The sequence below is a fragment of the Mya arenaria genome, chromosome 10 (assembly GCF_026914265.1).
Source record: "Mya arenaria isolate MELC-2E11 chromosome 10, ASM2691426v1".
Lineage (NCBI taxonomy): Eukaryota > Metazoa > Mollusca > Bivalvia > Myida > Myidae > Mya > Mya arenaria.
The window spans coordinates 3,180,542-3,201,463 of NC_069131.1; the positions used below are offsets into that span (position 1 = coordinate 3,180,542).

The 20,922-nt window shown below is 40.0% G+C and overlaps 2 protein-coding genes across 3 annotated transcripts; one reads left to right on the plus strand and one right to left on the minus strand.

Annotated features, from left to right (window-relative positions):
• Positions 1-19: 19 nt before the first annotated feature.
• On the plus strand, positions 20-4,703 carry LOC128206044 (perlucin-like protein). Its single transcript, XM_052908175.1, has 5 exons — positions 20-111; positions 739-818; positions 1,369-1,459; positions 3,837-4,050; positions 4,588-4,703. Exons 1-5 carry the CDS (start codon positions 54-56, stop codon positions 4,610-4,612), a joined length of 468 nt encoding a protein of 155 aa, XP_052764135.1. The 5' UTR covers positions 20-53; the 3' UTR covers positions 4,613-4,703.
• A 12-nt stretch (positions 4,704-4,715) lies between these two features.
• Positions 4,716-9,297, minus strand: LOC128206046 (transmembrane protein 91-like). 2 transcript variants are annotated; one of them, XM_052908177.1, is made up of 4 exons: positions 8,737-9,297; positions 7,588-7,770; positions 6,020-6,460; positions 4,716-5,401 (listed from the first exon to the last, which is right to left on the minus strand). In XM_052908177.1, exons 1-3 carry the CDS (start codon positions 8,788-8,790, stop codon positions 6,308-6,310), a joined length of 390 nt encoding a protein of 129 aa, XP_052764137.1. In that variant the 5' UTR covers positions 8,791-9,297; the 3' UTR covers positions 4,716-5,401; positions 6,020-6,307. The 2 variants fall into 2 exon arrangements, with proteins under 2 accessions (XP_052764137.1, XP_052764136.1); XM_052908176.1 differs by having other exon boundaries at positions 5,903-6,460.
• Between the last annotated feature and the right edge of the window lie 11,625 nt (positions 9,298-20,922).

The window sequence follows — 20,922 nt, forward strand, 5'->3', positions numbered from 1 at the left end:
TGATAGACATATACGGCTATACATTAGCTCCTAGTGCATGTGGACAGACTAATATGGAATTTCTCTTGGGCAAAACTGCGGTACTCCTCTGCTGTTTACAGATTACATTTGGTAAGCGTTTTAAAAGTACACGCAAATCATTAACAAAAGAAACACAGGCGTTTGTTTGTGTTTTAACACAAAGATGTACCCTTTTCTTAAATTCATTTTATAGACCGATAGTTACTCTTAATTTATTTTTACTAGCATTTATTCTGATTCTCTTCATATAGAGTTCTCGATTGTATGTTTTTCTAAGTAAATGTTATTGAAAATGGTTGGTGGGAGTAGAACCTGCGAAGAAATTTTCCTTTTCATTAATAATCCAGTGTGTTCCCAAATGAAGCATCGTGTCATAATCTGCTATTGAAAAGTTTGCTTAAATGTCTTCCAAACGTCATTGTCTAACAAGCCACAGATGAAACTTGATTTTCCAAAAAAGTCGATTCTCATAACATCCAGTAAACAAGCTGGTGTAATCAAGAAGAAAAAATCATTTTATGCAAATATTTTTTAATTGTGAATGCCCCGTGCGTCCTTTGTGCATCATTTTCGTACGCTGCATGCGTAGGTCTTTGAACTATGTGTTCAGCGTACTTAATCAAGAAACTTAAGGAATTCTAACTTCTGGCTATAATAACGAGGTTCTTTTCTGTTTAGAAGGGAAGTACATTTGTAACTGTACTGATTATACTCCAGGCTGTCGTTCCGGATGGATGAACCACGGTACAAGCTGCTATCACTTTAGTCACGACCAGGAATCATGGATTGCAGCTGTGGTCAGCATCTATTTGTTCTTTTCCTTATAAAATAGTTTTTAAAAATAACAGAAATGGACAGTGCGTTCTTAAAGGGGCACAATAAAGGTAACATTTGATAGATGAGAACATTTTTATATATTTATTTATTTTAATGCATTATTATGTTTTAATAAGTTGACTTTAATATTCAAAACGAAAAAGCATTTGATTTGTGTACCCCTCCCCCCCCCATATATATTAAGGCTTCTATGTTCCTGTCTGTACACAAATCATTTGCCTTTTTTGATTTGATCATAAAAGTCAAATGTTCAAAAAATGCATCAACATTTATTGTGCCCATTTTAATACTGTGGTCAAACTGGCAATTTCCACGAAGCAAACTAGTTCTTTAGTTGACTTTTAAAAGTAGTTCTATTCAACTGTCAAAATTAATACGATTGTAATGAGGCATAACCGCTCATGTCAAATTGAACGTCATAGTTGTCTTGCAGATAAGTTTAAGCAATGTATTAAAAAAAGTGTGTATCCTGACAAATACCGGTCGAAAATAAGAAAATAATATCCGCAGACGATATGCGAGCGGATGGGCGGACGGCTGGTGGAAGTCAATGACGTGAATGAGTTTAACTTCCTGCAGAGCTATGTCAACATGTTCAAGCGTAAGTCCCTCATTTTTATACGTAACATGACGTGCTCTACATTAGAGGTAGGTCATAAAAGCCACCATCAGTAAGTTTGATGACCGATGGCGTATTAGCCATCATGGGCAAGTTTGATCTGCCGGATGACATATAAGCCATCATGGGCAAGTTAAATGATCGATAACATATTACCATCATGAATAAGTTTGATGACCGATGACGTATTAGCCATCATGAGCAAGTTTGATCTGCCGGATGACATATAAGCCATCATGGGCCAGTTAAATGATCGATAACATATTATGATATTAACCATCATGAGCAAGTTTGATCTACCGGATGACATATAACGATATAAGCCATCATGGGCCAGTTAAATGATCGAAAACACATTAGCCATCATGAGCAAGATTGATGACCAATAACACATTAGCCATCATGCGCAAGTTTGATGACCAATAACACATTAGCCATCATGAGCAAGTTTGATGACCAATAAAACATTGGCCATCATGAGCAAGATTGATGACCGATGACACATTGGCCATCATGAGCGAGCTTGATCATCCATGACACATTAACCATCATGAGCGAGATTGATGACCGATGATACATTAGCCATTATGAGCGAGATTGATGACCGATGACACATTGGCCATCACGAGCGAGCTTGATGACACATTAGCCATCATGAGCAAGTTTGATGACCAATAAAACATTGGCCATCATGAGCAAGATTGATGACCGATGACACATTGGCCATCATGAGCGAGCTTGATGACCGATGAAACATTAGCCATCATGAGCGAGATTGATGTCCGATGATACATTAGCCATCATGAGCGAGATTGATGACCGATGACACATTGGCCATCATGAGCGAGATTGATGACCGATGACACATTGGCCATCATGAGCGAGATTGATCATCCATGACGCATTAGCCATCATGAGTTAGCTTGATGACCGATGATACATTAGCCATCATGAGCGAGCTTGATGACCGATGATACATTAGCCATCATGAGCGAGATTGATGACCGATAACACATTAGCCATCATGAGCGAGCTTGATCATCCATGACATATTAGCCATCATGAGCGAGCTTGATGACCCATAACACATTGGCCATCATGAGTTAGCTTGATGACCGATGATACATTAGCCATCATGAGCGAGCTTGATGACCCATAACACATTAGCCATCATGAGCGAGCTTGATGACCGATGAAACATTGGCCATCATTAGCAAGACTGACGACCGATGACACATTAGCCATCATGAGCGAGCTTGATGACCAATAACACATTAACCATCATGAACAAGATCGATGACCAATAACACATTAACCATCATGAGCAAGATTGATGACTAATAACACATTAGCCATCATGAGCGAGCTTGATCATCCATGACATATTAGCCATCATGAGCGAGATCGATGACCAATGACACATTAGCCATCATAAGCGAGCTTGATGACCAATAACAAATTAGCCATCATGAGCGAGCTTGATGACCCATGACACATTAGCCATCATGAGCAAGATTGATGACCGATGAAATATAAACCATCATGAGTACGTTTGATGACTGATGACATATTAGCCATCATCAGCAAGTATGATAACCGATGACATATTAGCCATCATGAGCAAGATTGATGACCTATGACGTATTAACCACCAGCAGCAAGTTTAATGACCGATTTATTCATGCGTTTTAACCGTGTTAATGTCCGCCTTGGTTGTAGGACATCTATCTCGTGCCTTTTAGTGGTTCACTGCCTTACAACGACGGAATATAAAATTACAAACATTGTTTCAACTAGCAAATATATAAAAATAGAATTACACTATTTCTTACAATTTGGCTTGTTACACTATGAGAAAAAATACAAACGCATACAATTATGGACCGAATATCATTGAATGGCGTTATTTCGCTAAAATCGATGTTCCTTACGCATATCAATCAAATATCATTTAATTATAACTGAAATAGATCATTCGGTGGTCATTATGTTACATATTTAATGATCTTAACGTGAAGGAAACACAATTATCCGTTATGTATGTATGTGACAATTATGTATGTGGTATCAAATCAGTAGACAAATCAGAACCGGACATACCCAGGTGTGTTTCTTATTTGTCTCCGTGGTTTAAGGTACATCTATATCAAACGGATAAATTACAGATCAGCAGTGCGGACCTGGACACTGAGGGCGAGTGGTTATGGCCAGAGTCTGATAAGCCCGCTGTTAAGGAATAAAGCAACTGGGAACCGGTGTGTGTATATTGATAATAGTCACATCAGAGACAGACTTGCTTGATTATAAGTTTGTCAGCGAGATTGCGAATATTATTATTGAGCTCATCTATATAACACAGATAATTATTGGGTTGGCGGGACGGACCTTGAGAACGAGGGCGAGTGGGTGTGGCTAGAGTCTGATAAGCCCATGACTGGAGGATACAGTAACTGGGAGCCAGGAGAGCCCAACAGCTCCGGGGACGAGGACTGTACAGATATGAGGCCCGGCCACCACGGCTGGAATGATGAGAAGTGCTGGGTGAACCTCAACTATGTCTGTGAGGCACAAGGGTAAGACGTGTTGTAAACCGGGAGCGGGGGTGGGGGTGGGGCAGGTTAGCTTCACGAAGCCTCTCAATTATAAACTATATCCAGCCTTAACTCATTTTTTCGGATGCGACAGCAATAATTAAGATCAGTGATACGCTTGAATGCTTCGATAAATGTCTGGTCTTTTGTCGCATTCCCTTGTTCTGCTATCCTTCCGTGTACTGGTGCACTTCGCCGTTCCAACATTTGATTAGAAAAAAAATAATGTCGCAGAGGATATCATGAGTGTTATTATCTTTTATTAATACCGTTTATAAAAGTCACATTCCAATTAATGAAGTTTTAAACATCAATGTGGTTATTGAACTTAAATTTGTAGTGTTGATGTATGACGGTCATTTGAACGGTTGATCTTGTCTTTGAAATAATTATAATTAACCAGAAAATAGTATACATAGTGTGTACAACAATTCTTATTAAACTTATTACACAATTATTTTTTTGTAAATTTATAAAGGTATGTACAATACCTTAAATGGTATAAATGGTATTTTTCAGGGAAGCAGTGAATGTTATCGGTTAATAAGACTAGGAAATACCGGTAATGGCTTGCGCAAAAGACAGTGTATATACATACTAATATAATAATTTCAATGTACACTTGACAATAAAATAATAACAATGTATATAAAACAGTTCATTTATTTCATTATAAATAAGTGTCTGTTAACTGATCAAAATTATATTGCAAACGTAAAACCTGGCAGAAATCCTATGCAGTTAAATGAATTACAATGACACACGGTTTGGGACAGGTTTAAATGTGAGTTTCCAACACCATCACCATAGTCATACGTCACTTCCTGCCCCGCGTGACGCGAAGAGGCATACGTGGGGAATATTGTTTGCAATTCTTACTGGGACTAATGACAAATTGGGCTCACAAGAATGGCTGATGAACCTCCCGATATTGCCTCTGTAGCGGGGATAAATGTAAGTACAACTAACACCAGAAGCAAGGTGCTCTTTGAGAACAAACAAGCAGTTTTTGTCACTGTCATTCAGAGAAGTTGCTATTTTACGTGCTTCGATTTCGGAACATATTTCTCCCGCGTAATCACACAAAAATTGTCCGCGTTTGAAGCTTTCCAGGACTCGAACACAAAATCCTTTGCGACTGTCTTCAAACACTGCATGTGGCTTCGTTCTTGACACACCCGTCCGCGGCGTATAACAGTCCGTATTTCACACAGGGGCACGTCCTACCCTCGAAATTGTCACAATCGATTTCACAACCACAGCCAGTGGCGTTCTTTACGAAATCGTCCGGGTTAATCCCAGGACCGGGTATATTGCACGGTACATACTGAAACTAAAGTCACAGGTACTATAGCACTTGAAATCGTAAAATTTGAGAACAATGATTTACAAAATTATTTCGGTATGTTCATGATTTATATGCAATAAAACGTTATGATACCTAAGGGCACAGCACCTCGTAGCAAATGGCGACACTTATCTGGATTTAAAGTCGAGCAGCGGGCAAAACTAGATTTTAATTTCATAGAGTGTTGGGCTATATTTACGTATTGACTCTGACAACAGAACTTATAGCACAAGTTTCATGTGCATATCTTGAATAGCACAGGTTAAAGTTTTTACCAGTAAACGCTGAGGCTATCACAATACTTAGATTTCTTGTCTCACAAAAACAGGCAATCTAAAATGGTAACTTTCTTTTTCTTTTTTTTGTTAAGGGAGGTAAGCGCTGCAAAGAAATCTGTGTAGATACAAATCTAATAGTATAATGTAGCCGACTTAAAAATAGTTTGCATTTTATAAAGATCGAAATTTAAGCATGCATTCAACTCACATCGTTATGAAGATTATCTGTTAAACTTTCCTCATTCATATATATCGGAAAGTTTTCACATCCCTGCGTTAAATCCATGGTAACGTTATACACTCAGCCAATTTTGTGGCTATTCACCTGAAAATGCACCAGGCCGATTCGATTGATGAATCAGAGTAAACCTCACTTTAATATCACCGTTCAAGCAGGATTTATTTTGTATATTGTTTCGCAATAGAAATCACGACTTGTGTCTAAATTCAGCTCATGAGTGTGGAACCACAATACAATACTTAGTTTATGTAAGAAACATATGTTTGTAATGTAATGTAAAGTACGTCCTGTGAGCCGAAAGTCTTATCTATAGGCATACTGACATGAATCAACGTGTTAAAATTATTTCTTAATATGCTGTATAATCCGACATCAAGACGTGTAGTGCTTAATTCCATGGACAACGCCGACTATCACAGCGTAGAACAGGATCCCACACATGCACGTGAGTAGCACGAGGAACCGCGCGCGACCGTAGCTGTGTTTCCACGTTCTCAGATCGCCATCTGCATACGCCTTGTTTGCCTAGAATTATAATAAATTTATATATAAAAATGTGCATGCATAAATGTTCCAGGTAGCCCCCACCCCAGAATGTTAAGGACTCCGTTCGACCCACCAACGTCAAATCCTGCATCGTCTAATCAATTTATTGGTCAAATATGATAATTTGAGAAGAGCGAAAATAATTCAAAATAGTACGGGGGACAACCTCATTTGCGAGATGAAATAGCTTCTCTTGGTTCGTCAGTCTATTTAACTATATGTGGATCGGCACCAACGAAGGCATTAAGTTGCATTATTTATAAGGCTACAACGCTCCACAATAAATCGGTGAAATCTTATCTAGCCGTCCTTGGTACAACGAGATATTTACTTTTACTTGATATATTATACGCAGTGAAATAGGTGCTTATATTTCATCTGAAGCTTACTTGAAGTCTACTTCACAAAATGCATGCAAATAACAGGGTTGAAATACAATTATTAAAAGTTACAATCCTGATTCCACTATATCAAGTTAAATACCAAGTTTTAGTTCGATCTTTTCTTTACTCAATAACTCAAATATCGGAACGGTAACATGTAGAATGGGCGTAAAAGTTCTATTTTGCGGATAAATCACACCGTTTTTCACTTTATTTATTATTGAACGTTGTTCTTGTTAACGTGGTACAGAACAATTACGCCATCCGCAAATCGCGTTATGTAATTTATTCACTTGTTCTGTTTAGGCCATATAGGAGTTGATGAAAATACGAATACAAAGAGAACGCGTACACTCTCAGACATTGTACAAAGCTTTGTAAGCTTATCTCAACAGGCAAAACTTAACTATAATCCAAAATTCATAAAATACAAACTTCATTTACAGCCAATGAAATTGAAAATAGGGAATCATTAAGTACTAGACTTAATCATTAAGAATGTCAACTTTCGCGGGTGTTTAAGGGTCCGCCCACTGCCGTCTCATCCAATTCACAATCACTGCGTCAAATTTTGCATTGACAATGTGCCAGGCAATGATGCTGTATTCTAAGTCAGTTAGATGGCATGAATTCGCTTCTCCGACTCCACCCATTCTTAACCATTAATATTTTAATTCATGTAATCTAGCTATTACTTAAAATTTATAGCAGTGTCCAGCTTACCTTTCTGGCGTACACGAAGGCGGCAACCCCTGTCGGCGGGAAGCAGAAAAACGCAGTGATGGCTGCCGGAACTACCCAGTCCGTCGGATTTTGGAGCTCTGTAAGGTCATCCAGGTCAGTGAACGTCGGTTCCGTCGGCGTCCGGATAGGCGTTGGTGATTCAGCGGCTTCGTGGATAGGTGGCTGAATTGTGAATCATAAATATAACGTGCTTACTAGTATATTACGAGGCTGAACAAGGACGGGGAATTTAATGACGTTTCCATTTAAAAAGAGTTCGTCATCGTTTACAAGAGTTCGTCGCGGCTCCGTCGGCGTCCGAAAAGGGGGCGGGGTCTTAGCTGTATCTTTGTCGTGCGGTAATATATATGCAAGATAAAAGGAATGATACAAATGCAGTTCTTCACATAACGTTTAAAAAAGTAACATTTGCAACGCCGGAAGGACGAGACCGCCGACGGTGATTCGGCTTGATATTGGTGAAGGAACTAACTAGAGTTGAAAGTATGGCCCGGATGTTGAAACTCCATGTAATTATGTGATATGCGGTATCAGTCATGTTATAAGACATTTCCTAACAGCATTGTACTATCATGAAAGTGTATAATGTATGCTGCGATCATGAAGTATATGTCATCTTGGCGAGATGTAAAAACTCCAGGAGTAACGCTTCATGATGATTTCAAATTGTTAAAAAGGGTAGTACGAATCCTTTATTAGCACTAATACTGTTCATGCCCAGTCTTCCGATTGCAGGAATGATTCACATTCAACCATTTAAAAGAGCTCTGACAACATTAAATCAATTAGAGGGATAACAGCCGCCGAATTTACATCAAATTCACTAATTTGTTTTATTCAGAAAGTACTCTTAAGGTTCGCGCATGTGCACATGTCGATCATAGAGAAATACGATAGGAATTTCGCGCCGAACACTGAATTATGAAGACCTGCAGACTTAAAAATAGAAAACCGAAATAAACACTAGCTTTATCATATATTAAAAACTAACAAAAACATAAAACACGAAAACGTATGTTTTTGAAACTTCATAGACATTATATGGTTTAGGTAAATAGATATCATGTAATTTAGGTAGGCTTGTATTACAATTTATGTTTTAAACTCATGTACGTGCATTGGTCTTACCTCTCCCGGTGTTTTCGTACTTTGAACAGCTAAAAAAGTTGGGTTAAAATCCATGTCCACGTTTTACATGAATATTCCGGTAATGTCAAACACATTCATTTTTGAGTGTTCTGGACTGGATATATTTTGTAATATTATGAATTCCTAGAATTAATTTGATATTGCTCTGGCTTTCGTTAACTGTTCCAACGTTTTCAATTTTGAAATATTATCTATTACAAAAGTCCAGTTGTCACGGATTTCACTCAATTGAAAAGAAAGCATTTTGTAATACACCTATCATGTATAGTATTATTTACGATTCATTTCACAATGTTATGTGGTAAGTGTACATTTTATACACTGTGACAGCGGTGAGTAGAGTTTCATTTTAATCCCGTTTTATTACGTCAATTTATAATTTGCATTGAATTTTAAAAATAAAATGAATTGTTTTTGCCCAATTTATTGCATTGCCCAATTTATTACAAAGTCACATATTTCTTTAATCTTTATATATATATAAAGAGCACTCTCAGCTCACTGAGTTAGAACATTATAATCACTTCCCTGTAAACAGTAGACAAAGCAGATATACACTTATACCGGTGAATATATTCTTCTATATTTTGAACCTTAATTTGTTGTATAAGTCGTAAACCTAATCATTTATTTTGCGTTTACAATATATAGCCGGTTGTGAGAGTGTTAAGTCTGCCCACGTCTTTTTGAAGATACTTCCTAGTTCTGAACTAACACGCCACGTTTAAACCACTCAAACACGGGACGGAACGTCGAATACTAATTTTGTAACGTGCGAGACCAACAAACACCAACAGGTCCCTTCAGAGAAAAGCTTGCTCCACACTGAAGGGGTCCATTTGTTTTAATAAACAGTAAATTCTCAACCCACACAGAGACCGGGCTTTTTTATAATTTGCATATTACCAACCAAGTTAACATACGTATTATGAACGTACTTCCGTCTATAACGGAATGTTATCTAAGAACTCACATCCGCCGCCAATAGCGGACCGTTACAATATTGTTTGTCGAAATTTTGTATATCGCATGTGTATATTATTTTCAATAAAATACGATTATACTAAACATGGAACGTTCCTGGGTTTAACCAGGACTGAATACACCATTCTAACACTGCTACCCTATAATGCCGAGCGCCAGGCAAGAAAGCTATTTTAATGCCTTTCAGTGCGGCGCGGTCCGGGATCTAGCCCGGGAACTTACGGGGCGGAGGCTCTTCAGCTGAGCTAGTTTTGCAGTAACTACCCCCTTTTGGCAACAAACCTTCGGGGTCCCACGATGTAGCCAACTAGGCCCGGGTAGACTTTATAAACACGGACAAAAACAGCTAATGTGAATAAACGACGTAGTTATCCCACATCACTATATTGAAGGACATGTATACATGTAGCGCAATCGGCTCATCCGAATCTATTCATGTATGTTTGCCATATATATGTCGCTGTAAACCCTGATATTAAGTGAAGTCACCATATATCGAAAACATAGATCGTATAACCTGTCTATAATGTGAAGTTATTTATTAAAGTAAGAAGGTCAAATGAAACTAAGGGTAATCACGATATTTTACCCTATATTTCACAGTTTGCTTACAAAATATATAGAGGATATTTGTTTATTTCAGTGTAAGATCGTATTTTATTTCACGAGTGTCATAGAAAAACATATTTTCACGAGTGGCGAAGCCACGAGTGAAAATGTAGTTTTTTTATGATCACGAGTGAAATTAAATACGATCTTACACTGAAATAAACAAATTTTCTGTTTCTTTTATGCTTATTTTCGGAGTTTTATTTGTTTTTTATTTATTTCTGAATTACCCCCTTTTTTGAAAAGGGTGGGCTTTACGCCGCTACCCGTGGGGCGCCCCTCATGCATAATTATAGCTGTCAACTTTTCTACTTTCGGTTTGCTGAGAAATAGTTCTCTGCTATTCATTCTTATTGCTTAATATTCGCTCGTTTTTTTATTGCAAAGCTTTATGAATAGTAAACATGAAGTATTATTAGTGCACTAATGTTCCAAAAAATAATGAAAACACTTTTTATTTTAACCAAATTACTACGCCGCTATTTATAGAATGAAAATTTGGAAGGTCAAATGTGTTAGCAAAACAAATGTGGATACTCATTGGATTTTAACCATTCTTCTTAATTTAAGACTGGATATACGCGTGTTTTTAAAGTAAGTTAATATTCAGTCATCTTACTGTCAGAGACCAGTCTGTTTCGCTTTAAAATGTTTGTTTTCCGGAAGAGTAAATGCCACGCTAGTTTATTGACACATTTTGAGATGTGGGTGGGGTAAAAAATATCGGATCTATCTGTAAATTGTTGTGTGAATTCCCCAGGAAGCTCATTTTACGTACTACAACGGTTAACAGTTCAAAATACATTTGAACGATGCTATAAAATTTTATTTATGTTCGAACAGTTGTTTTTGTCTGTAATTTGTTTGGAATGAAAGCAAATGTTCGAACATTCAGCTTCAAAGATCAGTAAAATGTTTGATAAACGGGATAACCGGTAATAAACGGTAAGTTGTTAATTTCCAATTATATATTTATTTAAATTTATAAAATATTTCTTTATTTTTTTAAACATTTTTTGACATAATTTACTGAAGTCCAGTGTTCTGTTTTGACCAAGGCAAGTACATGTAACAACAAAGGATTTTAAAAGTAGTTCTGAAAATTGATATTTTCACTCCTTATTTTGCAGTGAAAATATCAAATTGATATTTTCACTGTTGTTATTTCACTGTTAAAACCCCATATTTCATCGTAAAGCATGAAAGAACTATGATATCATTCTTATTTCGGCGCTAGCGCATTCTTTCTTAGCTTGTGTTTATTAGCGCAGTTGCCAGTTGAAATTTGATCGCGGAGAGCCATCGTAACTGAATCGCATATGATACGACACGAAATGTTTATTGAATAAAAACATTATACAATGTTTATAGCATGCAAACAAATAAATCAATGAATGGAGAAAAAGTACACAAACACAATTTCTGGAGATTATAGGTGCAATATTATCTTATTATAATAAGTATGCTGTGTAAATAAATGTGCAGAAAGTCTGCATGATTATAACAATTGTCTTGTGTATTGTTTAATATAAATAATGCAAATTGTGTAATTTATAAATCAATGCATATCAGCCTACAGCCTAGATTGTCAAGTATCTTTTTTGAGTTGCATTTTGAGTGTTTCGAAGTAGGCACTGCGTACCCTATCAGGCTGCTGACCATAGTGGAATCATTTCCATACATATTTACTCGGCAGAGTTGTCATATCTACTAACATAACATTTTTCGACATGTACTTTTACAATCAAGGCTATATCTTGTGTAAAAACAGTTGCCTTATGTTAACACCGCAGGTAAGCTTATGCAGTCGAATCATTGCTGCACACGTATCAGATCTTGTCGAAATATGAAAACCCTGTATTTTTTAACATTGAAATGCTGAATGTTGTCAATACATGTAATATACATTTTATGCGCAGAATTTCACCATAATTCACAACCATAAAAAGCTATAGGCTTCATTTTTTTTCAGCGCTTACTAAAGGGTTCACACCGACAGGGTGGACACCCTGTGCAGCCATGGAAAAATACTTTTTGTTGTCTTTCCTGAATTCTTTACGAAAGCTTTTTTTAAGTTGGAATCTTGTCTAATGCCCAAGTGGTTTACATTGTCTAATTGTTCTATACATATATCTCCATAAAGGAGTCCTACAACTGTATCTTCCCCTTACTTGAAAAAGCCGCAATGTTTAGTTTGGCTACGCTAATATCCATTTTCGAGTATTTGCAATAAACGTACACAATGTCTATTAACTTCTGGTGGTAAAGGGGTTTAACTGCAATCAGCGCTATATAATCCGCTAAGGATGGGTAACCTGCATTGACCGACACGACAGTACTTCCGTAGTTACTGTTTTCAAGTGTGAGTGTTTTATTGATGTACACTAAATAGAAAAAAAGTGACAAAACTCCTTACTGCCGAATTGAGCCTCTAACGCTAATGAGAACTACGCATTTAAGACTGCCGTTTGTTTGTATAATTAAGCGCAAGAGTTTTCCACATATCCTGACCTGTCCAAGTTTGTTAGACAGGCCACCGTGCCATACGGGATCTAAGGCAGCTTTTTGGCTTTGTTAGCATTAAACACTTGGGTGGTGTTAATAATTTATACTCCGGGTCCCGGCGTGAGCACATTGAAGGGTCCTAGAGTGACAGTTCAACCACCGCACACCTATCTTGGGCAGAACCAGTACTATAGGTGCCTTCACCTCTGCAGTGGTTCAATGCGAATGGTCATAGAAAGGATTTCATAATCATCACAACAGAAGTGACCTGGTCACTCCCGGGAATCGAACCCGGGTTGTCCGATTCAGAGCCCAACGCTCTACCGAATGAGCTAACCGGGCGGACTCATTAAACACTTAACACTAAGCGGCCCTTTTATAGGGCCAAGTGCATGACCACATGTGCATAATTCACCCTTATTAGTTAAGGTCACAGATCTATACGTTATCCTAAGCGGCCAATTTCGTATCCGCTGATCTTAGCTTATTAATATAGCACGTTACAATATGTATGTACATATATGTATATATCGCGTGATTCAGTCTTGTTGCAATTTTCATTTTGTCCGGCAAGTTTGCGTTGTTGTTTTTTTTTTGTGGGAAAAAATGGCCGCCGAAAATAACGATCTTGGTGGCACAACGTACGAGATAGTGTAACCTATGGAAAAGGACTGTCTACAGCGTTATCCTAAAATACCATAACGTACTTGACGCAGGTATAAGTGGTGCATTCCATTATTCTCGCCTCAGCCATTCAGCTGAGTTTCCGATCGCCCGACATTGAAGTTTTATTAGTGCATTTGAACATAGTTGTCAGGTATAGTTTACCAAATTGAGGAGACGTTTAACGCCTCAGAGTTGCAGAGAGTTTCTAAGTCGGACGATGAGCTGTGGAGTACAGAAAGAATTTTAAGAACACACATGAAACAGTGTGTGTATACCACGTGATAAATTGCGACATAAATGCTGCGTCTTTGCAGATAACCTGGGATTAATTCTGCCCAACAAGTGCACACAACTGTCAAAAATGTGCGATATGTAAGGATTCTTGTAAAATGACGCTTCAGGATTATACGATAACGGGTATCACTTTTGCACCACCAACGCCACCACCAGCAGCACAACAACAGCAGCCAACATCCGATTAAAAATATACACACTATCGCCAAAATTTAGCCAAACACAGGTCTTTTCGACTAATTCTACTACTGTTATGAGCGCCGGTAATGATCCCGATGATACAATGATTTTATATTGATTTTGAATACTGCTGCTTAGAGTTTAATGTAATTGTAAATGTATGGTGGAGGCCATTTTGATTTAAGTGTTCGGTTAATAAATTCATGATGCTTGATATGCACGAAGTATAATCTTAATGTATCTACTTTCGTGGAATGATATATTTAGATGTGTTCATGACATGATATAATGTTTGAATGCAAAACGATACCATAACATAATATGGTAAACACTAGCGGGTGTAGAGGGGGTGCAACCGGCGTGCGACCCCTCTAAAATCAACCAAGTTTACTTTTTTATTTCAGTATGGGAAAAGTGATAAAATACGCTATAATGCACCATTTCCCACTAAAAATTGTTAGAATTTTCTCGGGTGAGTAACCTGAAACCCCCATGCCAATATTTTATGCGATATATTTTCGGTTTTGAGGTAGTGGCATATATGTAAAATCATAAGTTACGCCCCTCTAACTTCTGTAACGTGCGACGGCAATCAAACACCAATAGATCCCCTCAGAGAAAAGCATGCTCGACCCTGATGGGGTCCGCTGGTCTTAATATACAGTTAATTCTCAATCCATACAGAACCCAGGCTTTGCTAATTTGCATATTACCAACCAAGTTAACATGCGTACTATGAACGTACTTCCTTCTTAAACGGAATGTTATACTATGAACGCACATCCGCCGCCTACAGCGGACCGTTACACTAATCCGCCGACTACACTTCAATTGCTGGACCCGCCCCTGGCAAAGGTTGGTAAAGGTTCTATATATACGTTCAAAGTCAATACTAAGAAAAATGACAGGTATTAAAATCCCAGAAATTCTGACGAGTATTTAAAGATTTATACTTTATTTTCTAAACACGTCATCCAAAAACACAAGCATGCAAAGTTTAATCTTGTTACAAAAGTTTATTTAGTATCCGATCGTAGAGAACAGTCTGGAATATAAAACTGTTAAACACTGCCAAATGTTAAGGGGTTGTCTGTGTCAAAATATCCTGTTTTTATTATTATAAGTTATTTCTAGTCCAACACGTCTCTACTGACATGTACAGGCTAAAGTCCAGTCATTATACAGAAATATAAGACATTTTATGATAACTGTAGAACAACATTTTGCAGATAGATGCGAAGAGAATGTTAATAACAATTGTATTTTTATGAGCTGGTTACACGGGTGGAGTTTAAGAGAGCACATTGTATACCATTTAAGTAGACCAGTAGGAGAACCGGAATATTCTGCGACCTTTGGCGTCATCACTAGTTAACTAAAGGTCTCGTCTAATCCTTCAGATGGGCTAGGAATCATACAAAAATGCAGCGTTAACATGTTCATTGGCAATTTAACACTCTGGGGCCACTTTATTTACTATCGTAACGTGCAATCCAATGTCCTACTTAATAATTATTGGTTATAAGGAGGTTTATTTTGAAACAGAAATGATGGCTGGAAATATTTCTCTATGCTAATAAAGATAAACACATTTCATATAGAGTTCTTTTATGAAACTCGCTTAGCATTCAGTAGAAACCGCGATCTGGCGACAGTTTGTAGTTTGCATGTGGCACAAAATACCATTTGATCAGTGGGTTTTATCCTAAAATAATTATCAAATTAAGCTTTTAGTTTAAAATCGATATCCTACCGACTCAGTCTAAATACCAATTCGGTTCAGGTTCATAAGTCGAAACAAAAATAGTGAGCGAAATGCTTGTTTCTACAATAAAACATCATCAAAGTCGGAATTAGACGTCGGATGTTGATGAAATCGATTATAACAAAAAAAAACCTCTTCTTTCCCGAATAGTGTTAGACATGCTATTGTGAACTGAATTAGTTGAGGCCCGGAATAACAAAATATGTTTTATATTACAGATGTTTGTGTAAAACAGTTAGTAAAATCTCAATTTCAACGAGTTTTTTTTTTTAAATATTTGACAACATAACATCTATGACCGAGTCCCTTTACTGACTGAAATCCATGTTGTTCTTGTTTTGTCTCCCCCTTAAATTAAATTTAAATTGCACCGATTTGCAAAACGATTTGAATAATAACTTTTAAAAACAAATTGTTTATGAAGTCAACTATGAATTCAAATAAATGAAAATCCTTTAACAATCACCAAACTCTTGTACTAGTCAATGTCGTGATTCACAAACTGTGCAAAAGCAGTCATCCATTACTTCTTTCGTGGAATGATATTTGATATAAATCGGTTACATGCACAGCGTGCAAGCATAGACATTTGACCCGATTAGTTAATGAAAACTTCAAAAAGTCTAGTTCGGACATTATAGAGAGAGAAAGGACAGCGTAAACTATGTAAAGCGATTTTCAACAAATTATTGGTCGGTTTTATTCTACCACATAAACTATGAGACGAGCAAGAGAACGTAAATTTCGTCCAACGAGTCCTATAATCGCTATTTTAAACGCTTTAGACGAACTGCGATGATTTGTAGACAAAGTCTGGGAGATCCAAGAGGTACTAGAAACCAAAAAGAAGCATAAGATAAGAAATGACTTACCATGTTGAATGAATACCATCTCAGTATTTATTATCATATCCCTTATAAACTGGAAGGGTATATTGAATTTCCCTTATTTACTCAAAGCTTGCGTTAACCTATACTCATGTATAAAAACCTTAAAACTTCAGTTTGTAATTGTTTGCATTACAGCATCAGAGATTTGTATGCCCAAAAGGGTGTAAAATAGTTATCTGATCTTCCGTCCGTCCCCGTGGTTCCCGGTCAATATCTGAATTACGTTAAAGCACAGGGTTCTTAAACTTTGTAGACAGGTTGGTCATGACAAGCATATAAAGCCTTTTAATTTTGCTCAAATAAAGTTGCTCAAATGTCAAAGGTCAATACCGTGGTGACCTTGAGATAACCCTCAGTTGAAAATCGGTTTCCGATCAATATATGAAGAACACTAAGGCACAAGGATCTAGTTTACTAGGTTTATAGGTCATGACCATATGAACTCTATTTATTTTGAGGTCAGTGGTCGTGGTGACCTTCAGTTGAAGATCGGTTTACGCTTTGACTCTGTGATCTGCGATAGTTGCCTGGTCGTACGACACAGTCCCTGTTATGCGATAAGTCACTTATTCTACGGCGCAATCCCTGTTCAGCGATATTTAACTTATTCTACGACGCAATCTATGTTCTGCGATAGGTGTGTTGTCCCACGACGCAATTCCTGTTCTGCGATAGGTGCCTGGTCCCACGACGCATTCTGTTCTGCAATATGTGCCCAGTCTCACGACGCATTTTCCGTTCTGTGATAAGTGCCCGGTCCCACGACGCAATCCCTGTTCTGCGATAGGTACCCAGTACTTCGACGAAATCCCATTTCTGCGATAGGTACCCAGTCCTTCGACGAAATCCCTGTTCTGCGATAGGTGCCTGGTCCCAAGACATAATCCCTGTCCTGTGATATGTGCCTGGTCCCCCCACGCATTCCCTGTGCCTGGTCCCACGACCTTATCCCTGTTCTGCGATATGTGCCTACTCCGACGACGCAATCCCTGTTCTGCGATATGTGCCTGGTCCCACGACGCATTCCCTGTGTCGCGATATGTGCCTGGTCCGACGGCGCATTTCCTGTTCTGCGAGAGGTGCTTTGTGCTACGAAGCAATCCCTGTTCTGCGATATGTGCTTGGACCTACGACGCAATCCCTGTTCTGCGAAAGGTGCTTTGTGCTGCGAAGCAATGCCTGTTCTGCGATGGGTGCCTGGTTCCAAGATGCCTTCGCTGTTCTGCGATAGGTACCCGGTCCAACGATGTAATCCCTATTCTGCGATAGGTGCCCGGTCCCCCGACAAAATTCCTGTTTTGCGATAGGTGCCCGGTCTCACGAGGCAATCCCTGTTCTGTGATAGTTGCCTGGTACCCCACGCATTCCCTGTTCTGCGATATGTGCCTAGTCCCACGAAGCATACCTTGTTCTGTGATAGGTGCCTGGTCCCTGACGAAATCCCTGTTCTGCGATGTGTGCCTGGTCACACGACGCATTTCCTATTCTGCGTTTTGTGCCCGGTCCCACGACTCAATCCCTTTTTTGCAGTAAGTGCCTGGTCCCATGACGCAATCCCTGATCTGCGGAATGTAACTTATCCATGAGGCAATCCCTATTCTGAAAAAGGTGCCTTTTTTCTACGGCGCTATCCCTGTTTTGCGATCGGTTACTTTCTCTACGACGCAATCCATGTTCTGCGTTATGTGCCTAATTCTACGACAAAGTCCCTGTTCTGCGATAGGTTACTTATTCTACGATGCAATCCCTGTTCTGTGTTATGTGCCTAATTCTACGACGCAATCTCTTATCTGCGATAGGTGTGTAGTCCCACGACGCAATCCCTGTTCCATGATGTGTGCCTGGTCCAAAGACGCATTCCCTGTTCTGCGACAGGTACCTATTTCTACGACGCATTCCCTGTTCTGCGAAAGGCGACTAGTCCCCGACGCATTCCCTGTTTTACGATATGTGACAGGTCCTACGACGCAATCTCTGTTCTGCTGTAGGTGTTTAGTCCCACGACGCAATCCCTGTTCTGCGATAGGTGCCCGTACCCACGACGCATTCTCTTTTCTGTAATAGGTGCCCGGTCCCACGACGCATTCCCTGTTCTGCGACAGGTGCCTGGTCCCATGACGATATCGCTTTTCTGCGATATGTGCCTGGTCCCACGACGATATCCCAGTCCTGCGTTAGTTGCCTGGTCCCAAGACGCATTCCCTGTTCTGTGATAGGTGACTGGTCCCCCGACGCATTCCCTGTTCTGCGAGAGGTACCTGGTCCCACGACGCATTTTCTGTTCTGCGAAAGGTGCCTAGTCCCCCGACGCATTCCCTGTTCTGCGATATGTGCCTGGTACCACGACGCAATCCCTGTTCTGCGATAGGTGCCTATACCCACGGCGCATTCCCTTTTCTGTGATAGGTGCCCGGTCCCATGACGATATCCCTTTTCTGCAAAAGGTGCCTGGTCCCACGACGCATTCCCTGTTTTGCGAAAGGTGCGTAGTCCCCAGACGCATTTCCTGTTTTGCGATATGTGCCTGTTCCCACGACGTTATCCCTGTTCTGCAATATGTACCTTGTCCCACGACGCATTTCCTGTTCTGCGATAGGTACCTTATTCTATGACGCATTCCCTGTTCTGCGAAAGATGTCTACTCCCCCGACGCATTCCCTGATATACGATATGTGATTGGCCCCACGACGCAATCTCTGTTTTGCGAAAGGTGCCCGGTCCCATGACGCAATCTCTGTTCTGCGATAGGTGCCTGTACCCACGGCGCATTCCCTTTTCTGTGATAGGTGCCCGGTCCCATGACGATATCCCAGTCCTGCGTTAGTTGCCTGGTCCCACGACGCAATCCCTGTTCTGTGATAGGTGACTGGTCCCACGAAGCATTCCCTTTTCTGTGATAGGTGCCCGGTCCCATGACGATATCCCAGTCCTGCGTTAGTTGCCTGGTCCCACGACGCATTCCCTGTTCTGTGATAGGTGACTGGTCCCACGACGCATTCCCTGTTCTGCGAGAGGTACCTGGTCCCACGACGCATTCCCTGTTCTGTGAAAGGTGCCTAGTCCCCCGACGCATTCCCTGTTCTGCGATATGTGCCTGGTACCACGACGTAATCCCTGATCTGCAATATGTACCTGGTCCCACGATGCATTCCCTGTTCTGCGATAGGTACCTAATTCTACGACACAATCCCTGTTCTGCGAAAGGTGCCTAGTCCCCCGACCTATTCCCTGTTCTGCGATATGTGCCTGGTACCACGACTTAATCCCTGATCTGCAATATGTACCTGGTCCCACGATGCATTCCCTGTTCTGCGATAGGTACCTAATTCTACGACACAATCCCTGTTCTGCGAAAGGTGCCTAGTCCCCCGACCTATTCCCTGTTCTGCGATATGTGCCTGGTACCACGACGTAATCCCTGATCTGCAATATGTACCTGGTCCCACGACGCATTCCCTGTTCTGCGATAGGTACCTAATTCTACGACGCATTCCCTGTTCTGCGAAAGATGTTCCGACGCATTCCCTGTTTTACGATATGCGATTGGTCCTACGACGCAATCCCTGTTTTGCGAAAGGTGCCCGGTCCAACGAAGCATTCCCTGTTCTGCGATAGGTACCTTATTCTATGACGCACTCCCTGTTCTGCGAAAGATGTCTAGTCCCCCGACGCATTCCCTGTTTAACGATATGTGATTGGTCTTACGACTTAATCCCTGTTTTGCGAAAGGTGCCCGGTTCCACGACGCAATCCCTGTTCTGCGATAGGTGCCTATACCCACGGTGCATTCCCTTTTCTGTGATAGGTGCCCGGTCCCACGAAGCATTCCCTGTTCTGCGACAGGTGCCTGGTCCCATGACGATATCCCTTTTCTGCGATATGTGCATGGTCCCACGACGCATTTCCTGTTCTGTGATAGGTGACTGGTCCCATGACGCATTCCCTGTTATGCGATAGGTGCCTGGTTCCATGACGCATTCCCTGTTATGCGATAGGTGCCTGGTTCCATGACGCATTCCCTGTTATGCGATAGGTGCCCGGTCCCATGACGATATCCCTTTTCTGCGATAGGTGCCTGACTCCAAGATGCATTTCCTGTTTTGCGATAGGTGCCTGGTTCCATGACGCATTCCCTGTTATGCGATAGGTGCCTGGTTCCACGACGCATTCCCTGTTATGCGACAGGTGCCTAGTTCCATGACGCATTCCCTGTTATGCGATAGGTGCCTGGTTCCATGACGCATTCCCTGTTATGCGATAAGAACTGGTCCC